The sequence below is a fragment of the Eubalaena glacialis genome, chromosome 4, assembly GCF_028564815.1.
Source record: "Eubalaena glacialis isolate mEubGla1 chromosome 4, mEubGla1.1.hap2.+ XY, whole genome shotgun sequence".
Classification (NCBI taxonomy): domain Eukaryota; kingdom Metazoa; phylum Chordata; class Mammalia; order Artiodactyla; family Balaenidae; genus Eubalaena; species Eubalaena glacialis.
This window is the reverse complement of record NC_083719.1, coordinates 106,036,416-106,062,071: the sequence shown is the minus strand read 5'-3', so window position 1 is coordinate 106,062,071 and position 25,656 is coordinate 106,036,416. Positions and strand designations below refer to the sequence as shown.

Sequence of the window (25,656 nt, the reverse complement as noted above, 5' to 3'; positions counted from 1 at the left end):
CTGTTAAGCATTCTCTGTAGGGTGCCGGAGAGACACTGTAGGAGGAAGGTGTTGCCCATCATGGTTCTAGTGTGCCAGCTCAACTGAATCCGGAAGTGCCCGTGGCTCTTCCAGCACCCAGCCCCTGCCCTGTCAGCACAGTGCGGGTGGCTTCTCCAGCACAGGCAGCTTCTTCAGCATCCAGCTCCTACAGTGCACTGTGGCTAGCAGCACCCATCAGCCAGCAACTTCCCCTGGCATTCCCCCTTGGGCTTTTTTGTAGCAGAGTGCTTCTGGTAAGACACTTCTCCAGAACAGCTTTCTCAAGCATCCTATAGAACAGATTTCTAGCAAGTTCCAGAAAGCAGATTTCTAGCAAGTTTCACTAGGGGTGTACCATGGCAGTCTCTCTGCCATTCAGTGAGCTGTGGCTGTGCTCTAACAAGGTCTGCATCACACCGTTAGTGGGGCTTCCTCTTTGGGTGTTCTGTCTCAGCCCTAGGAGTAGGGGATGCTCCTTATTTCTGCCATTCCTGTATTCTTTTGAGTGTTATCTACTTTCTACTAGCCAATCTCTACACCAAATTCATGTTATAGCTAATGATTCTTTTTAATAAACTTTCCCTGCTCAAGTTACTATGTGTTCCAGGAGCAACGAGCACACCAGCACCCAGATCTTGGTTTCTAAATACCATTCTCCAATGGCTCATTCTAGGACTGAAGCAGGAAAAACACAACGTGAGCTTGGAGTATCCTACAGTAGCAGAAAGTAAGGAACTGCTCAAAAGACCAAACAAAACAAAACGACCAAACAAAAGGACAATGGTGTGTGAAAAGGACACAGAAGCCACCTAAAAGAACTCCCAGTTGCCAAAGCTGGAACAATTTAAGCAACAAAATAAACAATATAATATTGACTTCTCATGTAAATATATATAAGTCCACACTGATATAAATAATTGATTAAATGGGAGAGAATAAATAAATCTTCCTTATAGAATATGTCCAGATAACATATGTAGATATTCTCCCCCTCAAAACCATGGAGCTTAATCTCTACCCTTCATCCTTGAGGGTAGGCTAGACTTAGTGACGTATTCTCAGAGAAAAAGGAAAAGGAAAAATAGTAACTTTATGTGGAGAAATCTGGCAAACACTACACATCACCAAATGATGAAGGTTAACCGAGTGATGACACCATCAGTGCCGTCGTGTGAATATCATCATACCCCTGATACGATATAATGAGACAGGCACTTCAACTCTGTGGTATTTTCATAACCTGTACCCCTAGTCTAGTCAGGAGGAAAACACAGACTGGGGGACATTTTGCGGGATATCTGGCCAGTTCTCGTCAAGGTTGTCAAGGTTATGAAAAACAAAGACTGAGCAATTGTCACAGACCAGAGGGGACTGGGGAGATGTGAAAATGCAGTGCAGTGCTCAGGACTAGATCCTGGAACAGAAAGAGGACATTAATGGAAAAAATAATAAAATCCAAATAAAGTCTAGAGTTTGTTTAATAGTAATATACTAGTAAGGAACTAACTGGTAGTGTATTCATGTCAATTTCTTTTGGCAATTAGTTTTGCCAAGCTAATGGTAACTTAATATGTCAAGGGAAAAACTGGATGCAAGTGTATGGAAACTGTCAACTCTCTTTGTAACTCTTCTAAAATTGTTCCAAAATGAAAGGTTTACTCAAAAAAATTATTGCAGTTTCTGTCTCTTGATTGGACCCTGACTAATACAAGGAACTGGTGTCATTAAAAAAGCAATCATTTTCTGGATCTAACATATATTATCAAATATATGCATAACAATAACCAGAGAGGAGGGGGCAGAGAGAGAAAAATCCTTGGGAATTAGGCCATTTTAACTCTGCTACTTAGTAGATTACTAGAGTGTGCATTTGCTTCAAGAATTATCTGGCCAAGAGTAACTAAATTACACACCTCCTAATGAGTGATATTAGGGTAACAGCTATAGACAAAACCCAGGTAACAAAATTCAGTGCTCTGGCTCAGAATAGCATTTTCTTAGGTGCTTAAAAAAGGTGTCAGAAATGTTTTCTAAGAACATCTTTAAAGCCTTCAGATATCTGTCCACATTTATTTATGCTTCTGTTCATGATAAAGCCAAAACATAAGCTGTGGAGAATAAACTAAAAGTCACCTCAATATCATCATCCAGGATTGAAAGAACATGTGTAGTCAGAATTCTAGAGGCTTCATTCAAAAGTCAGTCAACTCCGAAATAAAGCAACAGTTTGTTTTCTAGAAGACCTAAATCAGTTCTAGAGAGTCTGAAACCCATGTAGACCTTTTGTTTTGTTTACATACTCTTTAGTCTGATCTCTTAGTTTGAGGTAGGCTGCAGTTCTTAGGGGACAAAGTATGACTGCAACTAAAATTATTCCACAGTATTCTCGCCCTGAAATTAGTAACAAATCTCATTTCTCAAATGAAGAATATAGCCACTCTTCTCTTTCCCAATGGTTTATATAATAATGTTATTTTTCTTCCAAATGTGTAGGCACAACTGATCTTTAAGTTGGAAAAGTCAATGAAAGCAACAATGCATTTGAGGTCAGTCGGCCAGAAAAATGGACATGAGCCAGATCCCACATCCCAAACATTTTGCCTCAATGGCATGTGAACGAAGTGCCCTCTCTCCTCCTGATCTCTAACAGAAGGCTAACAAAACCTTGCAAGACAGTTACCCATTGGAATGGGAAGCCTGTCGGGGCAGAAAGACGCATGCACGCGCGCGCGTGCGCGCGCGCACACACACACACACACACACACACACACACACACACACTCCCTGTTTAGGACACGATAAAAAGGCTCTTTCACATGGAATGTTCTATGCACAGACAGCATGAGGACCTCCCCTGAAGATGCTGTTTTAGAGGCAATCAAGAGATCACAAGTCTAAAACAAGTAGTTCTAACAAGATAAAGAGTAATCTCTCCAATTCCAAATGGAAGCAAGTAAAAATTCTTAAAACCAGCTTATCTACATAGCTTGAAGTTCTTTTGGACTAGTTTCAGAAAATTCTTTGGTAGCAGGGAGGACAAAGTTGTGTTGTCACGAGAGTCTGCTAATTTTTAAAACTATTTTTCCCTTTCTCTAAATGTAAATGTTTCATGCATTACAATTTAGTTGCACTTCAATTCCTTCTCACATTTTTCAAGGCAAAACGAAGTATAAAGGAACAGGAAGAGTGCACAATTACATGCACAGCAAGGAGTTAGCCAGAAGACCTAAGTTTTAACTGTGAAATTTAGAAAAGCAACTGTATTACATGACATTCCATCATTTAATCCTCATAATAATGAATACAGGATTTTAAGTGCAATCTGCTTATAGTCCAAAACACCATCATTTTACAATTATAATTCTAACATAATGGAGAAAAATTATATACTATATTATGAATTGATTTAATACCTAAATGTTCATGAATTTTCATTTATTACCAATAATTCTCCCCAGTAATCTGAGCAAGTACTTATTATTTGCACCTCAGAATTCAAAGATTAATATGTTAAGCATTGAAAATATCAATTTTACTTCTGCTTTAGAACCAACAAGCAGTAAGTTTTCATCACCAAGAAAATATATTAGATAAACGAACAAGTAAAACCAGACGCAGGAATACAGTAGCTGTGTTACCACAACTGCCTTACTGAGTTAAGGAATCTTAACTTCTGGACCCTACCCTGGAAGATGCATTGATATTCACAGAAGTACCAGAATCAGATGATTGAAATCTTCTTTCCAAGTACCTTTCTTTATACTCTATTCATAACAGTTCTGTGTATAATACATGTAGAGATTTAAAAGAAACAGTATTCATGAGTTGGACTGGGAATCTACACCACGTTCTGCATTGGGATGAAGAGGGAAACCTGTGGGTCATGTAATCTGCAGACAAGAGGCCCATACAGCAAAAACATCCGGAGACAGACAACAGCAGGTGGAAACTTACCACTGGAGCAGTTGGTCCCACCCCAGCCAGGCTCACACTGACAGGTGTTTGGAGCAATGCAGCGACCATGGACACATTTATCAGCACAATGGGCTGTCAGAGAGAAAAATCAATCAAATAAGGAAAGTTGGCACAAGAAAAAAACCACAACAACACAGCTGTTTCACATCTCAGTCTCAAGTATCACTTAAAAACAACATGCATGCTTGATAATTTTCTTCAATCCGTTCCTCAGCCCTCTTACAGTCCTCTGTGTAACCAAACAATTCCCCTTCTTATTTTGATACCTCCAAATAAATTCCTTCATTTCTACTATATAATTCTACTTCATGCTAAATTAGCAAAGAAGTTTCAAGGAAAATTGCCTAATCCACTTTTTAAAAAAATTATCAGTGACTACCAAATATATCCTCTTTGTTTCAGGAGGAGCGTATATGGATGCACAAACAAACCACAAAGCAAGATCTCAAGACTCCAGGGCGACAAGAGTAGTCTGAAAGGTATTCCCTTTACATAATACCTTCACTAGAAACAATAGTCAAATTTCTTTGTGCACATGTTATTCACAACCATGACACAGCAGACTTAGATGCCCTTTTTCTGTTGAGGAGAATATCCGAAAAATATCACCCAGGTCTTTAGGAAATAGTAAATCTCAATTCCTCTTTTGTTAGTGAATATCACTGGTGTGACCCAACCCATGAAAATAAGGGGTATCATTGCAAACATGAGTGGATGAGTAGTCTGATGATTTCCAAAGGAAAGCTCAGTGGGCCGATAGGAAGGGATCCAAAATATGCTGTGTTGAACATCAGCATTATCCTCAACATTAGTGCCACTCAGGTTGGTTAAATCTTCTTTAGAATACCTGGATATATGAGTAATTGTGAGAACAACTTGGAAGAGTTTGGATTTCAGATGTTCCAGAATTTCATTTAAGGATGGGCTAAGGTATCCTATGCTTTAGAGATAAGTTTTATTAATTCATGTCTTACTACAAAAGTAAAACGGGTCTACTGTCCGAACATAAAATACCAATAAGCAAAATAAACCTCTCTCTTAAGGAAAAAAAAAAGAGAATCATAATATTTTTCCATTTGCCTTCCCACTTAATATAATAAGAAAAAAATCTATGTCATTAAATATTCTTTTGTGTGATTTATATACTGTGTGTAAGTCTATATTGTGTATATATATTTATATATGTCATATATATATTTATATATGTTGTGTATATATATGTATATATAGTACAGGATATACGTTTATAATATATATATTGCTGGACCAAAAGTGATAATCACTTCTAAGGTTTTTATCAAAAAGATTTAGACATGAAGAGATATAAATGAAAGGCATTTTAGATGAAGAGAAAGCAAAAGCAAGCAGTAGAAAGAAAAACAAATGGAAATGAGAAGATCTGTTTGGGTGCAGTGTTTGGAGCAATAGCTTTGCAAAGAGAGAGACACTTTGAAAACCAAACTAAGGTGTCAGGACTTTATTCTGAAAATTAGCTGGGAATATTCTAATGAAAGATATAAATTTGTTATAAGAAAGAAACTATCAGGTAGGTCACCTGATGAGGACACTGCAACAAAATGAAGTGACCAAAATTTCAGGAAATACACATTTATGTCCTATTACTAGAATAATTCTTTAGCATCTAGGCAATTTGGTGAGGGGTATCAGGCCAGATGAGCTAGAGATTTTGACACTAGAGTTCCAAGGAGATGCTTAGCAACCTCATAATACTTGATACAATTACGTATTTAATTATAATGAAAAGCAAAATCTGCCTGTAACATATGAACACACTGCCCTACAACATGTTGACTTCTGCTGCCAGGTTAAGTCGACATGTGCTAATCTCAGGGTTCAGTGCCTCCAGCCATTTCTATGCATGTTTGATATTGCAGATGGGTCATTCATTCAAAAGGCCATAGCTCTGTACTGTTATTTCTTAAAATTTAGCTATACATGTATAAGCCAGCAAAATACCATAACTAGAGTATGCAAGGTTCAACTAAATGCCACAGAAGGCCCAGTTCTAATTGTGTAGGGCATGTTCTGGACCCTGTATCACACTGTTTTATGGTAGCCAGGACACCCCCATCTTACAGAGAGTGCTGGCACCCACTGTAAATACATAAATTTGACCGTGCTTGGTCTAACTTGTCTTATGTACTGATGGCATCTATGCTTGCAACATACTGTTAGTGATCAGCCTTCAGACATCAAATTCCCAATTTATCCTGCGTCAAGATACTAAAACTATTTAAAATTCTGTTTGTATATTTTGAGAAGTTTTAAAAATCAGATACTAGATCTCTTTAATATGAAACCAGAGTTTTCTGATAGTGTGCATCTAAAAGAAAACACAGAAATTGGATATGATGGTTGATGAAAAGAAGTATCATTCATATCCCCAAATTTCAAATTTTTGTGTTTATTTAAAATACTCTTGTTGGTCTCACCCATTAATTTTACACTAAGAAAATGTTATAAATGTTAACTTATAAGGTATATGTATATTAATAAAACACTACTTTGTCTTTATATCTTAGGCATACACATAATTTCATTTGACAGAAAAATCAGTTTCACTATTTGAAACTTGGAAAATCTCTGGGTTCCCAGGACACTAGATTGGATGACAGCAACCTGGGGTTTCCTATCTACAAAGAGCGGGTGGCCAGGAGAGGAAGGTTTTGGGGGGTGTTCCATGGGAAGGTCTCAATTTGCTCCTCCCCTTTTTTCTGTCTCCTTTCATTTTCTCACTCCTTATCTTCCTTTTCACCTTCTTTTACTACACATCTTTCTCTCCCCTAAACTACTTCCTTGATATGCACAGTCACCATACAGAATGCAGATTAAACTGTGGTTTTAGTTGTAGTTGTGTTGGCTCTTAGTCCCTGAGTAACACCAAAAGATTTCCACTGTACCCACCTGAATCAACCAGAAAGAAAGGTAAGACAGAGCAAACAGGTCTAGAACCTTTCCTCCAATATCAAGATGGCCTTCACTAAAATGGGTAAAGAAATGCATGATAAGCTAAACCTGGGTCCCAGAAGATTAGGAATCAGAATTGCTTATGCTTGGATACCAATTGACTGTTTTTTGTTACTCTTGTTTTGTTGATTACAAAAAAGGATATTAAGTGAATTTCTATATGTAAAAATCAAAGGAGATCTGCTTCAAAACGCTTTGAGATTGCTGAATAATCATACGAATACACTCATGTTTGATTCCTGATGATATGAACTTTGTGTTTTATGAAATAAACACCAAGAAGTCCAGTCAACTGTAATAGATGGAAAAATATCCTATCATGGTAATTTAAAAATCTAGATTATTTCTATGAAAACCTTGAAATAATAACATTTGGCTAAAGTCTGAAGCAAAATGTAAATAGATAGTTAGCAGAAAACAAATTAGTCTGTAAGTTAATTAGGAATTGGAAGGGGCAATCTGCTTTCCTAATGATTTTTTTTCTTAATTAAAGCTAGAGTCAAAGGAATCAACTTGAAGCATTGAAGCCTAAAGTCAAATAATGATCTAAGTAATGGAAAATATTACTGGTACGGATTCTCAAAGGAAAGAACACAAAATTCTCCTGCCGTGGTGCAGAATCTCCACATGACATTAGACTGTCACACAAGTGCCATCTCTGTTCCATGCCCTATCCCACAGCTTGGGACTCTCCACATTTAGCAGCAGCTCTCACCAAGCACCCACAAGACCAGTGGGAGCAAAGAGAGACAACAGAGGAGAAGAGAGCAAGCTAGAAAACTCTGTATTCTCTGATGTCCCAACTCTCCAAGTTGCAGTAACACTAACCATGGCATATGTGGTGACAAACACAGAGCCTGCCTCTAGGAAACTGACTGAGCTAGATCCCTACCCTAGCTTCATCTTTCCTCTTTTAGCCTCAAATGCCACCTACTCTGGGTGCTGAGTTTTATGACTAACAAACTCCACGTGAGAACCCAAGGTGGGTTAAAGACATGAATTTGTCATATAGAAAATTCCAAAGTCAGCTGGAAACGAGAAAGGGAACAGAGGTCTCCTGTAGCAAATGTTCAATAGCTTAGATTTCAAGGACAAGCACAAAAGAACTATCTTAAGTATGGCTTTCTCATCCATGGAAACTGTCATTTTATTCCCTATCCTATTCTTATTTTTAAAAGGGCAATTAAAACCAGGAAAATGCTAGCAAAGACAATCTATCCAATATGATTCTTTTTCACATCTCTCTTTAAGAAAATCATTAATATCACATTCTGAGTTTTCAGTAATCTTTTATAGAGACCAGATGTAAGCTGAATATGTGGACCCATACTTGGTACACTGCTGCAGACACATCAAGTTGCAAGGAGCAGCCAAGGCATCTTCTCCCTCAGGAACTGGGGAGCAAGAGACACTGATGAGAAGAACATGCCACATCTATGAATTGAAAGCTGTGGACAGCCTGTCTGCCTGATGGACAGGTGAGGACTGACCCGATGACCCTGGAATCTTCTCTAATTAGGCTCCTATTTCAGCCTTAGCTCCTAAATCCCATTACCAGTGACATGGATCTCATTCCTTTCACTTGTAAATATTTGCCTTTAATACTGAGAGCTACTAACTATACTCAATAGTTTTCTCTTCTGCCATATACATTTCCCTTTGGATTTACACCTAGAGTATGGCAGAAAGGTGAAAGTAAGAGTGGGCAGACTAAAGACTCCTTTAAACCAATTGTATCTCTAAACACAGTACCTACTGTGTCCTAGAGGATATATTATAATCAATGCATTTAAGTTAATTTGAAAAATGTTTCCATGATCAAAGTATCTCTTGAAAATAACTGTCCAATAGAAACACACACCTTCCACCTAATCCATCTTTCCCCAGAAGTGTCTTTTATCTTGATGTCATGAATAAAGAGCATAAGCGACAAATCTTATTTTTGCTCATATTTTATTCAGAGTTGCTACGGAGGAACATAGATTTTTAGAGTTAAAGGTGCCTTTACTGAACGTCATTTCTGCATTTTTCAGGCAAGAAAATGGGGACTGGGAAAATGGAATGATTTTCCCAATATTTGCAGCTGGCATTAGAGGCAGAAGTAGGAGTGAACCCAGGTGCCTGAATCCCAGTGGACCAAAACTTCTGATGAGTTTTGATGGCAATGGGGAGGCAGGAGGGAAAAGGATGGTAGTAGCTGTGCTGGGTCAGATATTAGGGCAGGTGTACTGGACAACTGCGAGTCGGGAGTTAGAAGATTCAAATGAGGAAGAGAAAGAAAGCAGAGAGTTGACTCCTAAGATAAACTTTACCCACTACATACTTTTGTTTGAGGCCAATTACATGCAAAGTCTTTACAAAAATCTAATTGCTACTACAGTATTCACTACAGACAGGAATCATTTTGTTTTCATATTTGCAGACATTACATTGTAGCCTACCTTATTGTGTTTGTTTATAAAAAGGAAGAGAATTCCCTTTTCCTTCAATTTAATATTTACTGAGGTAGCAGGCACATTACTAGGCACTACTATGGATACAAAGATGGCAGACCGGGAACTCTTAGTCTGCAGAGGAGGTCAAATATAGGTTCCACAAAACCTAACTGCAGAGCAGAATGCAGATGTAATACAGAATTATGAACAAATACTCTGAACCATATTCAACAATTCCATTTATATGAAAAGTCTAAATAGGCAAAACTATAGAGACAGAAAGTGTACTAGTGGTTGTCTAGGGCTGGGAGGGACTGAGGGTGAATGTGGGGTGATGGCTAACAGATACAGGGTTTTACTGAGGAAATAAAAATACTCTAAAGTTGATTGTGTGATTGTACAACTTTGTAAATATGCTGTTAAAACCCCACTGGATTATACACATTAAATAGTTGAATTGTATGGTATGTGAATTACAACTCAAAAAGTCATCATAAAAATACTGTGGCAGCTGAGGAAAGGGAGCAATTGATTCCAACTAGTGTGAGATCAAGGAGGGTCTCAGGAAAGAGAGAACATCTGAGCTGAGGAAGTAGACACCTTTGTAATAAAGCTGCAGGAAAGAGGTGCCAAAAGCAGCTGCCTCATACTCCATCCTCTTTTCATCCCATCCCCAAGGTTACATAACCCACTGCATAGGGTCAGGGGCTCTCACCCCACAGCCACCAGTGGTCCATATATGTGACGTGCATAGATTGCTGATCAGTCATGGAGAGTGAGAAAACACTGGAAGTCTAGAAAGTTGCACTTGGTAAATGTATTTTTAAAAATCCATATCTAAAATTCCTTTCCTTCCATTCTTGATGGAGCTTTCATGGCTGTGAAGGACAAGTACAAAGAGTGATTACCAGCAGTGTCTTTGGCAGACATCTCTAATTGTATACATAATGTCTAGTCTTCCTTCCACCTTTATTAACAGAATGCCACTTTCACCAGGGACAATGGTGTGACCAGCAATAAACCACATTTCCATCCCTCTTTCTGGATTCATGTGTCCATGTGGAAACAGTATAGGGGGAGAGATCAATGGTAAGAGCAATCCCCCATCTCTTTCTTCTTCCTGATGCCAGGTATGTAGACAAAAAGGCTGAATCTGCAGATCTGAGGGAAGGGCCCAGGGAATCATGGAACATTTTGCTCTGAATTTCTTGCATGGATGAATAAATGCCATAAACCACTCACTTCCAGACTTTTCATTACATAAAAATTAAAAATTCCTGTATATATGTTTCTATTTTTCAGATATCTACTTATCACAGCCAAACATGATTCCTAACATACACTGCCCCTTTGGAAGATCTTTCTGGTGAGTCAGTTCCTAAATTGAAATATATATATATATAATAGCAGAAAATAATTATCTCAAAAAATGTCCAAAAAGCACTTGGAAAAATCCAACATCCATTCCTGAAAAAAATTCTCTTGACCCCTTAGATTAGGTACAAGACAAGGATGTCTACTCTTATAATTTCTAGTCAGCATTGTACTGAAGGTTCTAGCAAGGTAATAATGCAAGAAAAAAGAAGTAAAAGACATCCAGATTGGGTAGGAAGAAGTAAAATTGCCTTTATTTATAGATTATTGAAATATATGTATGTATGTATAGAGAGTCTGATGGAAATCTACAAAAAAAGCTACTAAAATAATGAGAGTTTAACAAGTTTGCAGATAAAAACCAATATAAAAAACTTAATTATACTTCTATATACTGGCAAGAAACAATCAGCAATGGAAATTTTACAAGCCATTTATAATAACACCAAAAATATGAAAAACTTAGGGATAAATCTGACTACAGATGTGAAAGACCTATACACTAAGAACTAGCAACATTGCTGAGAGAAATTAAAGAATTAAACAAAACTATCAACGAAAGTGACCCATTTGACATTTACAGAACACTCCACCCAACAACAGCAGAATATATGGGATATTCTCTCTAAATAGAGAGAGAGACATTATTTATGAATCAGATGACTCACTATTGTTAAGATCAATTTTCTCCCAAATAGATCGACAGATTCAATGCAATATAAGTCCAAATCCCAGCAGCTTCTTTGGTAGAAATTGACAACCAGATTTTAAAATTCATATGTAAATACAAAGTACCTACAATAGCCAAAATAACTTTGAAAAAGATAAAGGCTAATACTACTTGATTTAAAGACTTAAAAACTACAGTAATCAGGACAGTGTGATATTGATGTAAATATAGACAAATAGATCAATGGAATGGAATAGAGAGTCCAGAAATAAATCCAAACATGTATGGACAATTATACTTTGATAGAGGCACAAAGGCAATTCAGTGAAGAAAGAACAGTCTTTTCAACAATGCTGGAAAATTTGGATATCCATAGGCAAATAAATAAATATAGATATATAATTTTGCACCATATACAAACATTAACTCAAAATGAATCATAAACCTAAACATAAAACCTAAAAGTATACAACCTCTAGAAAAAAACATAGGAGAAAACCTTTGTGACCTTGAGCTGGGCAAGGATTTCTTAGATATGCCACCAAAAAATATAACTTGCAAAAGAACAAATTAATAAATTTATCCATCAAAATTAAAAACTTCTGCTCTTCAAAAAATACCATTAAGAGAATGAAAAGATAAGTCACAGAATGGAAGAAGTATTTATAAAAAAAATTAGCTGATAAAGAACTTGTATTCAGAATATACAAAAATACTAAATAAGAAGATAAACAGCTCAATTACAAATAAATAAATAGGCAAAAGATTTGCACACTTCACCAAAGAAGATGTACTAATGGCACATAAGCTCATGAAAAGATGCTCAATATCATTAGTCACTAGAACAGGATGAATTAAAACTGCAATAAGATAATATTACATATCTATTCAAATGACTGAAATTAAAGACTGACTGTACCAAGTATTGGCAAGGATTAGAGGAATTGGAACTCTCATACATCGTTAGTGGACAACTACTCTGGAAAATTTTGTCAGTTTCTTAAATTGTTTATGGACATTTGGATTACTTCCAGTTTTGGGCTATTACAAATAAAGCATCTCTAAACACTATGTACAAGTACCAAATGATTCAGCTATCCCACTCCTAGGTATTACCCAAAAGAAATAAAAGCATAAGTCCATACAAAGACTTGTACACAAGTTCTCAGAGCAGCTTTATTTGTAGTTGCCAAAATCTGGAAATAATAAAAGTGTCCATAAACAGATGAAAGAATAAATAAGTTATGGGATATCTATACAACAGATTACTACTCAGCCATAAAAAGGAACAAATCAATGATACACATGACAATATGGATGAATCCAAAAGTGATTATGCTGAGTGAAAGAGACCAGACATAAAAGAGAACACACTGTGATTCCATTTGTATAAAGCTCTAGCAAATGCAAACTAACCTGAAGTTACTGAAAGCAGATCAGTGGTTACCAGGGGGTGAAGGATGCAGGTAGGAATGGCTGGGAGGAATTGCAAAGGAATGTAAGCAAATATCTGTATGTGATGAACAAGTTCACTATCATGATTGACATGATGATTTCATGGTTGTAGACATATGTCAGTACCTATCAAATTGTACACTTAAATCTGTGCAGTATATTTTATGTCAATTTTACCTCAGTAAAGCTATTTTAAAAAAAGAAAGGTAGAATGTGAGAACTTCCACCAAGGGTCAGAGACCTCTCTCTATACAAATAAGACATATTAAAAAAAATCTGAGCTAACACTAAAACACTGAACACACTTTGCAATTTCAGTAAGAGTCTGGTCATTGGTGGGTGGGCTCTCCAAATGTTTATGAAGATATTGGCTTTAGAGCCTCCCAAGACATTTACTTGGGGAAATGCTAATACTACAAACTCACAATGCAAAGTTCTACACTAAGCTTTTCCTCTACAAAATAAATGACATACACAGGAAAAAAAAGTTTGTGTTGAAATTCACTATTGTAATGGATTCCACACAAGGGATTGTAATACCAACTGTGGAGCACATAATCCTATTCATTTATTTAAAAATGGAAAGAGTTTTCAGCTTAATTCCACACATACACAGGCATTATCTATTCTGGCCACAACTCCCACATTGTGTCTCTAAGTTAAATCAGATTTAAGTAACATTAGTAACATGATCCTAATGGACCACAGTTTCAAAAAGTTAAGGAGTGCTGGAATAAACTATAATTTTCCTAAGCACAAATTCCTAACAACTCAGCCTACAACTGGTCTGTTGATACGACTGCAAACTGATTCAATTTGAGAAGGATTTCAAAATCATCAGCAGACAGTTTAGAGAAGAAACCAGAAGGAAGGTACCTTCATTTGCGACAAATTATTTCCCTCCCAGTCCTGTCATGTTTATGTCTACTAGGAAAGCATGGCAATTCTACAGGGAGTGCCATACCAGGCTCTTCTGTTTTTTTACTGGCATTCCTCTTGGCCCGACCAACTCTCTACGGAGCCATGGACTTTTTTGACAAATATTCTTTCCCACAGCACGTTTTGCACCCCATGGCATTTCCTCCTCTGCCCTATTTCATCTTGCTGATACTTGCTTCTAGACACTTTGCTTCCAGCTATCCAGTACGTCTGAATCACACGTTAATAATAAAGGCCAGTCCTAGGGAAAGTGAAGAGGGCAGTGACAGTCATAGTTACCATTTTCCCATTCAGTATACCTGCCCCTCCTCCCTCCTAGGTGGTGGTCCCTGGACATTTCCTTTTGGACTCTGGTGCCCTAATGTTCTTTCTGCTCTCCTTCCCTGTCTACGCTAGCTTGAGAATAAACAGAGTCCTCATACCCAAGAATCAACAGCTAGTTATAACAGCTAAGGGGTTATTTCCTTCGTCAGGGACATTTGCATTTCAGTATGAAAGACTTAAACCAAATGTATAAATTAAGTGGCAGAATTTCTTCAAAAAGGGGAGGATCAAACGTCTAAGAGAAAGCTGGCAGCAGAAACTTTGCTACTAGAATGCCTCATAAAAACCAGGGAACACAAACTCAAATGCCTGCAGGAGCCAGGGGGGGATCAATGAGAAGAGTAAGTAGGTCAGGTAAGGTCTGGGAAACTCAGAGAGCCTGTGCTCATCTAAAAAGGGCAGCTCCAGGGGGTCAAAGGTACAAACTTCCAGTTATAAAATAAATAGGTCATGGGAATGTAATGTACAGGATGGTGACTATAGTTAATAATCCTGTATTGCATATTTGAAAGTTGCTAAGAGAATAGATCATAAAAGTCCTCATCACAAGAAAAAAACATTTTGTAACTATGTGTGGTGACAAGTGTTAACTAGACTTATTGTGGTGACCATTTCACAGTATATACAAATATTGAATCATTATGCAGTACCCCTGAAACTAATGTAATATTATATGTCAATTACACCTTAATTAAAAATAAATAAATAAAAGGGTAGGCTCCCCTTCAGTATCTCCTGCCTATTGCCACATAAGAATGTCGAGCCAGTGTTACCAATATGCTGATTTTTCTGTGGAAGATGAAAGTCCTAGGTTTTATGTTAAAAGTTCTTTAAATGTAAATACTATGTAGACCAAACAAAACATGATTATGTATCAAATCATCCAGCCTGCTAGTTTGCCACCTCCAGCAAAGACTATTGGTCTGCTTTATAAAAAAATCAGTGAAGGTCCTAAAATGTTCAGAATAAAAAGCTTTTAAGTTCTTTGACAGATCACATTTTACACTTAACTGTCCTTTTCTCTTAATTTTAGTATTTAGCCCCGTAACTGCTGCAAATCATTTATACAGCTATTTTGAATTTAACATCAAGATCTGCTTCATATGCATTGACTCATTGACAACATCACTTCTGGTAAACATCTGTTTGCCATGAAATAGCTGTTACCAATAGCTCAATATTTGGAGGAGAGGCCCAGCCAATGCTGTACCAATTGATGTAGATAGTAAACAGGTACATCATCTATGCAATGGTGAAGGGAAGGAAGTGCCTGCTATATTCTGTCATGACTCAACTAAATATTTCCCTTTTTTCAGTTGTTAAAACAGACATCACTGTCCTTAGAAGAATTACAGAGTGACACAGCCAACACGCCTGACATATCTATCATGGTATCCCTCCTCGAGAACAATAATTCAGCATAGATAAAAGTGCCTTTGTGGGAGCTATGGAATCCAGCACCATACACTAAGGGACCCAGAAGCAGCCTCACCCACCTGTGCTTCAGGTAATAAGCGTACAGATCTCAGTCCCAGCTGTGGACACTGAGTGGCCTGTGAACTGTCTCCAGTCCATCTTGACCATGGCCCAGAAGCCCCTGGAGAACAATGTCTTAGACAATCACCCATGGATGAGAAAGCCTCTGTAGAAGTACAGGTTTCCAGTGGAGAAGCTCCAGCACATCACTGGAGCAAAAAAATACAAGTTTGTACACACTGGAGAAGGTAAGAGGAACAGTTAGACTTTATACACATTACCCCTCCTACCAAGGCAGCATAGTTCATGCCAAGAGAGTCCTTCTCGGCCTGTGATTTCTCATGTGGGGGAAAGCTAGTGCATGTGAGTGAGTGGACAGCTTCCCCAGCTGTGTAGGACTTTGCCAAAGAGGCCTGTTTCTCCCTCTCCACATCCACAGTATGGAGTCGTGAGCTGCATGACTGGGGGGAGGGAAGAGTCTGGGAGAGAAACAGATAGAAATCTCAGAGGGCATTAAAGGAATGTGGATCCTACTACCTGTGTCACACCCATGAGCCCACCCATGAGAAAGAAGGGATGTCTAGCCTGTGGATACCCCCAACTGGCCCGTGGGCATTCCCAGTACTCAGTGTACCTCACCCAACACCACCCCCTACTTTTTGTCCAGCTTTCTGTTCATGCTCCCAACAGTGGTGAGAATGAGTTTTGGCAAATTGCTACTGAACACATGAAGAAAGCTGGTCCCAATCTGCAGACCAGGGAGAGACCACCAACTTGAGTTTTAGCTCTGCCCTTGGGAAGGCAAAAGGCAGGCTGTTAGTACTGGCCTGGTGCATTGCAGGATGTAGAGGAGGCATACAAGTTTGAGAATTCTCATACAAGAGGGAGCAAGAAGCATGGAGCAGGCATATCAATAGAAGGTCTGAAAAAGCCTCAGAATCCCTAGCAGAGCTGACAGAAGATATTTTATCTGCCAAAGTCAGTCAGTAAAGACTGAGGAGGTGACTGCTACTGAAAATGTGAAAACAGAAACGAAAGAATTCAAGGAACACTAAATATCAAGGAAACATGACACCACCAAAGGAGCACAATAATCCTCCAGTAACCAACATCAAAGACATGGAGATCTGTGATTTACCCAATAAAGCATTCAAAATAGATTTTTTCAAAAGGAATTTCAATAAGTTACAAGAAAATGCAGAAGGACAATTCAATAAGATCAGGAATATAATACACAATACAATAAGTTTAACAAAGAGATAGAAATCATAAAAAAGAACCAAACAAATTCTGGATCTGAAGAATATAATGAATGAAATGAAAAATGCAATAAAGAGCATCAACAGAAGAATTTATCAAACAGAAAAAAGAATCTGTGAAGAGGAAGACAGATATTTTAATATTATCTTGTCAGAGGAGAACAAAGAAGAATAAAAAAGAGTGAAGAAAGCCTATATAAACTTTGGGGTATCATAAAGGAAGTCAACAGCAAGTAATGAAAGAAAAGAGAGGGAAAAGGAGGCAGAAAGCTTATTTAAATAAATAATGGCTGAGAATTTCCCAAATGTGGGAGAGATTTGGATATTTAAGTACATGACCCTCATAAGTCACCAAACAAATTTAACTTAAAGACATCTTCTCTAAGACACATTATAATAAGGCTGTCAAATGTTGAAGACAAAGAGAGAATCTTAAAAGCAGCAGGAGAAAAGAAGCTTGTGACTTACAAGGGAGCCCTCATAAAACTATGGGCAGATGTCTCAGCAGAAACCTTAGAGGCCTGGAGATAATGGAATGATGTATTTAAAGTTTCGAAAGACAACAACTGCCAAGCAAGAACACTCTATCCAGTGAAGTTGCCCTTCAAAATGCAGGAGAAATAAAAACTCTTCCAGACAAACAAAAGCTGAGGGACTTCATCACCACCATAACTGCCTTTAAGAAATGCTAAAAGGAGTTCTTCAAGCTGAAATAAAAGGATGCTAATTAACATAAAAATATGAAAAATACAACACACTGGTAAAGGTAAGTATATAGTCAAATTTAGAATATTCTGATATGAACAGGATGTCAACAAGATATACACACTCCCATGTTTATTGCAGCATTATTCACATTAGCTAAGATATGAAAACAAGCCAAATGCCCACCAGTAGATGAATGGATACAAAAGATGTGTGCAATGAAAAGATGCTCAACATTGCAAATTATTAGAGAAATGCAAACCAAAACTACAATGAGGTATCATCTCACACTGGTCAGAATGGCCATCATCAAAAAGTCTACAAATAATAAATGCTGGAGAGGGTGTGGAGAAAAGGGAACCCTCCTACACTGTTAGTGGGAAACAGTGCAGTCACTATGGAAAACAGTATGGAGGTTCCTTAAAAAACTAAAAATAGAGTTACCATATGATCTACTAATCTCACTCCTGGACATATATCTAGAAAAGATGAAAACTCTAAATCAAAAAGATACATGCAACCCAATGTTCATAGCAGCACTATTTACAATAGCCAAGACATGGAAGCAACCTAAATGTCCATTGACAGATGAATGGATAAAGAAGATGTGGAATATATATACAATAGAATATTACTCAGCCATAAAAAAGAAGGAAATAATGCCATTTGCGGCAACATAGATGGAACTAGAGATTATCATATTAAGTGAAGTAAGTCAGACAGAGACAAATATTATATAATATCACTTATATGTACAAATCAACTTGGGAGGACTAGGGGACTTTAACACCCCACTCACATCAATGGAAAGAACATCCAGACAGAAAATCAATAAGAAAACAGTGACCTTAATGATTTACTAGGCTAGTTGGACTTAATAGATAGCTACAGGACATTCCACCCAAAAGGAGCAGAATACACATTCTCTCAAGGGCACATGGAATGTTCTCCAGGATAGATCACATGCTAGGTCACAAAACAAGCCTCAACAAATTTAGAACAGAAATTATATCAAGCACCTTTTCCAACCACAACATAAATGAAACTAGAAATCGATTACAATAAGAAAAATGGGAAAAAACACAAATACACGGATACCATACAACATGCTACTAAAAAAAAACAATGGATCAATGAAGAAATCAAAGACGAAATCAGAAAATACCTTGAGACTAATGAAAATAAAAACACAACTTTCCAAAATCTATGGGACACAGCAACAGCAATTCTAAGAGGGAAGTTTATAGCAATACAGGTCTACCTCAAGAAATAAGAACAATCGCAAATAAATAACCTAACTAAGGAATTAGAAGAAGAAGAACAAACAAAGCCTAAACTTAGCGGAAGAAAGGAAATAATAAAGATCAGAGCAGAAATAAATAAAATAGTCCCCAAAATAATAGAAAAAGTCAATGAAGCCAAGAGCTGGTTTTTTGAAAAGATTAAAAAATTTGATAAGCCTTTAGTCAGCCTCATTAAAAGAGAGAGAGGACCCAAATAAATAAAATAAAAAATGAAAAAGGAGAAATTACAACTGATACCACAGAAATACAAACAATCATAAGAGAATACTACAAACAGTTATATGTCAACTAATTCGACAACCTAGAAGAAATGGAAACATTCCTAGAAATATACAGTCTTCCAAGACTGAATCAAGAAGTAGATAATCTGAGCAGACCAATTAGTAGCAGTTAATTTGACTCAGTAACCAAAAAACTTCCAACAAACAAAAGTCCAGGACTGGACAGTTTCACATGAAAACATTACCAAAAATATATAGAAGAGTTAATACCCATCCTTCTCAAACTATGCTAAAACTCCCAAACTCATTCTACGAGGCCATCATTACCCTGATGCCAAAACCAGACAAAGACACTACAAAAAAAAAAAAAATTACAGGCCAATATCTCTGATGAATAGAGATACAAAAATCCTCAACAAAATACTAGCAAACTGAATTCAACAATATATAAAAGGAGCACACACCAACAGGTACATGAAAAGGTGCTTGTCATCACCAATCATCAGGAAAACGCAAATCAAAACCACAATGAGATATCACCTCATCTCACACCTGTTAGGATGGCAATCATCAAAAACAAGAGATAACAAGTGTTGGTGAGGATATAGAGAAAAGGGAACCCTTGTGCACTGTTAGTGGGAATGAAAATTGATATAGCCACTATGGAAAACAGTATGGAGGCTACTCAAAAGATCAAAAATTGAACTACCATATGATTCCACAATCCTATATCTGGGTACATATCCAAAGGAAATAAAATCAGTGTCTCAAAGGGATACCTGCACTCCCCTGTTCATTGCAGCAGCATTCATAATAGCCAAGATATGAAAATAATCCAAATGTCCTTTGGCTGATGAGTAGATAAAGAAAATGTGAGATTATATATATATATATATATATATATATATATATATATATATATATACACACATACATACATACACATACACACACATGTTCAATGAACTATTATTCATCCATAAAAAAGAAGGAAATCCTGCCACTTGTGACAACATGGATGGCTGTGAAGGCATTATTCTAAGTGAAATAAGTCAGACAGAGAAAGACAAATACTGTATGATACCACTTATATGTGGAATCTGAAAAAGCTGAACTAATAGAAACAGAGAGTAGAACGGTGGTTGCCAGGGCTGGGTGTCAGGGGGCAGGGGTGAGGGAAATGGGGAGATGTTTATCCAATGGCACAAACTTCCAGATGTACAATGAATAAGTTCTTGGGATCTAATGTACTGCAGGGTGACTACAGATAACAATATTGTATTATATATCAATACTTGAAAGCTGTTAAGAGAGTAAATTTTAAATATTCTCACCACGGAAAAAGAAGTGGTAATTATGTAAGATGAAGGAGGTGTTAACTAACCCTATTATGGTAATCATTTTGCAACATGTAAGTCTATCAAATCATCACATTGTATACCTTAAACTTACGCAATGTTATATGTCAATAATATCTCCATAAAGATGGAAAAAAAACAAGAAAATAAAGATCCAAAGAGTCTCTGATAAAGTTAAATATTTATAATTATCAGCCTAAGGTTATATAAAAGCAAACCAAATGCCTTACAGCATTGTTTCCCAAATAAGTAGACGCTGGAGACTATTTGTTCCATCATGTTCTTAGAAGAAATAGAAAAGAGGGGTGGAGGAGTAGGGAATTTTATGGCCAAATAAGTTTGAGACATGCGTTTACTCCAATTATTCCCAAAGTCTTCAATAAAAATTTACATGTCAAATATAAATTTTTGAGAAAGGGGATCCAGCACAAGGCATTTCCCAATTTTACTGGATAATGCAACAGTGAATTCTTCAAGAAGAGTACTCAGTAGCTCACACTTGGGGCACACAGCTTCAGATAATACCCAGGGTCCAAGTTTATGGAAACCCATTCTCCTCCGTGGATCAACAGATGGATTTCATTTGAGGTAGCACATTTCTTTTTCTGTCCCTCGATTACATGCTGAGTTCAATAAATTAACTCAGTTGTTTTTAAAGCTTAAACCTCAGTTTGGGTGACATATCTTTAGACTTGCCATACAGCTTTTGCCCCTCCAATGAGCCCAGCTGGTCAGGGAGGTCCACCTTCAGATCATGCTGCCTTCTGTGACCTAACTAAGAAGACTGCTTTTCTATATGATAGTTCTCTTGGAGCTCTAGATGATTTCCTTTAAATCTTTTTAAGAATTATTCATCAAGAAAAAAACTACATCTGGAACTTGGGATACTACTGTAGCTTAAGAAAAGAACAGTGCCCATGGAGCATTGCCTGTATCTGTGCGTCAGTCTCCCTCTCCTCTTAGCATCTGTGTGTGTGGTTGGAGGGATGTACTAGGTTTACCACTGGATTTCCTGTAAAAGTGCTATCCCAGACTAAAAAATGCAAGTTCTGTCATCACCTGGTCTTGTTAATGTTTTGTGGTTGGTCACTTAGATCAAAGTGTAATTTTTCAGTTACTTTTAGTTTTCTCTAACAATATTTGAACCACAGTGCAATAAAAAATTGCTTCTCAGTTCTGAGCTTTTATATTAGCTATTATCTATCCCTGTAAGGAGACTGCATACATTATTAGGACTGTAAAAATTCTACTTGTCCTACACAGACTGAAATTGCAGAAACTCATTTTCTAGAGATAAGGTAAAGCTTTCCATTGTTTCCCTTTGGCCCTGTCTCCATGGGACTCTAAAGTCAGGTTTCCTTAAGGAAAAAACAGGCAGCAGACAAGATTTCCATCTGTTTAGATGGAGGCTATCTTGAATTCATAGTGGTTTTTATTATCATTATTAAATTCATGATTTCTATCTATAAAACCCTAAGTAGTGAGCAAGCGTTTATAATCAATAAAGCAAAAAAGGTTCCCTGCATTGATTATCAGATTTCCAGTCTTCACTACTAGCAGACACCAATGACCAAAACCAGAAAACATAAGTTAGATTCCAATAGATGTGTGGGAAAATTGGGTTTTCCGCTGGTGCAGTATGTTGACAAAGAATCTTTCCCAGTATTTACTGGTACATTCCTCTGAACCAAGTCGGGGTCCATGGCAACAGAATACAGGGTCCCTATGGAAACATGAAAAATTCCACTGCCAGTGGCAGAAAGGGCATCATGGGTAGGTGTACTTAGGAATACCATCTGATTTTGCTGCCAGTTCAGGGTTTCTCTGGATAGCTTAACAGGATTGTCTCACTTCTATCTATACTCAAAAGGGTCTGCTTAAAAGAATCTACACACTAAGGTTGTTTGGAAATATTTGACAAGATCACAGCTTTATTACTAAACGAGCTTGTGAGTGTGAGACTCAAACAAATCCAGAGCAGAAGGCTCCGATTGCCTCCAACTTCAGAGGTGCCCCTCCTCCCCTAAATTCTCACCATGCTCCCCGGAATCCCCCAGGGAAGCCCAGCTCACCCCAAGACAGCCCTCTACCAAAGACTGAATCTTCACAGCCCCCCAAAACAAGGCTGCACTCTAGCTCTTCTCATCCTGAAAAGTCTGAGCCCAAGACTTTTCAGCAGCAGAAGACCAAAATAACATGAAGCCTGGATAAAGAATTAAAGGTGTCCCTCCATCATCTCCAGGTGGGGGAAACAAGTACCTGCAGGGCAGCTCTTCCCAAAAGCCTTGACCATTTGGCCAGTTCCTCAAGCCTGCGATCCCCCTCCATCGGACCCTCCGATGGCTGACACTGAGGCAAAATGTGGCCATTGAAAATCTTTTTCCATTCCCTAAACAAAATTGCTTACAATATTATCCTGAGTTAGCTTGCTAAATATTCCAGCTCACAAAGAGGAAATGCATTCTGCCTGGAGACAAGAACAGGAATAGTACATGTAACTTCCCAGTTAAATGGAGAAGTTAGGTATAACAGGAGCCTATGACCAGGTGCATGATTCAGGAATCTCAATTGATATCTCCATGACTCAAGAGGTCCAAAATGTCATAGGATGCCAGACAGAGTCTAATACAGGGATTGCAAATGTGGGGCACTCAGGCCACCCAATGACCATGACAGAAATCATTAATGAGTCACTCTGTTTTCTCTCTTAGCACAGACATGGCCTCAAAATCCTTCCAAACACAATGTTCTAGGTAGCCGCTTCTAAGAAATGTTACCCTCTCTCCCAAAAGGGAAGCTCTTTGTTAATTCCAGTCTAATACAACATAATATTCCAATATAAAAAGAAGAAATAGGTGGAAATGTATGAGTTATGTGGCAAATAGCCTAACTGCGTCCCTAATGTGCCCCTTGTGTGGCATTTCAGTCTTCTGGAAGGAAAATAGTCCTGGGCAAGTGAGCTGCAGATGTCTTTAAGTCCTTAACCCAAAACTTGGGTTTAAAACCCATTGCTTATTGAAACATGGCATTCAAACAAGAGTAAAGTTCATCCGCAGGAATTATTTTTTATATAAACACTGACCAGAGTTCTAGCCAGTTCAGTTTTTTCACAAAAGTGGCCAAGTTAAAAATCAGCTGTGAATATTCATTCAGTGCTATGGTAATCAATTGTCACACTCCTCTCTGCTAAACACAGGAAATCATATACAGTTCAGTGTGTGGGAGTGAAGCCTTCTTATTTACAGTTCCAAAGTTCTCTTAATGATTGCCAAAGACAGCCAGGGCACATCCATGGGAACTGATCCTCTACCACCAGGGCTGGCCTACAAGGCAATAGGGTGGCGACCCAGGCTCCAAACCTCTTCCTGCATCTTCCCTGTAAGCCACACTGCCCAGAATGCCCCCATTACAGCTTTAATTTGAAGTTAGCATTTGACCTCCACAATCTAACAAAAACAGGGCAACAGAGTCAAGTCCACCACAAAGGAAACATTCATCACAACAGTCCTTTCCTCTGCAGCAGCATCCAGCAGCAGAGGACTGGGCATCTGGGCAAAAGGATGGGAGCTGCACCAGAGAAGGGACCCCAGGCCATGCCCTTTGTCCATTCACGATTCTGCGGCAAGCAGCCTTGCTTCCAGTGATCTGCTTTCTCTGCCATCAGTAAAGGACATGGGAGGGAGAATGTATTGCTAGCTTCAGCTCGGGATTAACCAATCCTTCCCACGGAGGGATAGCTGCCAACTTCCCACTCTGCTGTTGTCCTGTGAGCTTTTCCTAGTCCCATGAAACCAAATTTACAGGCAACTCCCACTTGCTAAGAGGTCAGGTTCCAAAGATGTGTTTGGAAATCAGTTGTGTGTACGGCCAAACACATCTTCCTAAAGTTCTAGTGTTCTAAATAATGGTTTGGATGCCTAGGGCAGCCTCAAATCCTTATTTACTCCTCAAGTACAGGAGTGTGGAGATCACGAGTCTGGGTCTCAGCTCCTTTCCGCGGACCTGGGAGTTTGCATGTCACTGTCTAGGGCTTCCTAGAGCTCCCCTTGCTGCCATGGTGGCAGGGATCATGCTTCTCTCCTCAGGGCTCATGGTGGGGGCCGTGGGAGAAGACAAGGGGCTGCCCTGGCTCCAAGCCATTCCCAGAGCTACAAACAGTTGAGGCCTTGGGAGAGAGGGACCTGTGGACTTTGGGGTGAGGAGAGAATGGATCCCAGTGATGGTGGGGAGGGTAAGCAGCCCTGAAGGGCCTGGGCCTTTTGCTGGCTTGGCCCCTGGCATTTGTTATTCAAGTCTCAGTCTCAAACTATCTCTTTTACCAGCCTGGAAATCAGCACATTTCTCTCTCCACTGCCACCTGTTGTTTCTACCCAGCATTTCTATGGCTCTTTAGAGACAAAGCACTCTCACTTTATCCCCTTTGAAACCAAAATACAAGTGGCTAACAAACATATATTTCTTAAGAGAACAGCATAATAATTAAGGAAATGCAAAGTAAAGCAAGGTACCATTTTTGTCACCCAACAGGTTGAAAGAAATAATAATGCCTAATGTTGGTGAGGATATGGGGAAGTGGGCACCCTCATGTACTCCTTGTGGGCATGCAAGTTATTAGAACCTGTCTAGACAGCAATTTGGAAGTTTGTATCAAAAAGTCTTAAAATGTGACTCAGATTTCTCCTTTCTCCCAATATCCATTATTCCCTTCCTATAGAAATATATTTTTTACTGGGCCCCTGACCACCCAGAATAAAGATGCCCTTATAGCTTGGTGAGGTCATATGACTAAGGTCTAGTCAAAGTAGAAATGGAATGTGATCACTTCTAGAAACTCTCCTCAGGAAACAGCTGGCATTGTCATTTGCCTCTTTCTCCTGCCTCTTCCATCCATTGCTTGGGACCTAGATTGATGTGGGGAGATCAATAATGGCACATGAAGATGAAGGCTCCACCCTAGAAGTGGTGAAGCAGAAAGGTGGAAATGGCCTGGGTTCCTTATTGGTTTACCAACCTCTGGACTCATGTGAGAAAGAAACAAAGTTTTACTCATAGCCAAACCTAATCTTACTGTTACAACATGCATACTCTTTGTCCCAGAAATCCCACTAAATTTGTCTTATTAATCTTTCATGTGTGCAAAGAGATACAAAAT

General features: G+C 38.3%; 1 protein-coding gene across 1 annotated transcript in view; it reads right to left on the bottom strand.

Moving 5' to 3' along the window:
• Positions 1–25,656, bottom strand: part of MEGF10 (multiple EGF like domains 10) — a 118,532-nt gene that overhangs the window by 77,415 nt on the left and 15,461 nt on the right. The window contains exon 4 of the mRNA XM_061188116.1: positions 3,976–4,068. Within this exon, the coding sequence (XP_061044099.1) occupies positions 3,976–4,068 (93 nt within the window). The remainder of the gene's footprint in view (positions 1–3,975; positions 4,069–25,656) is intronic.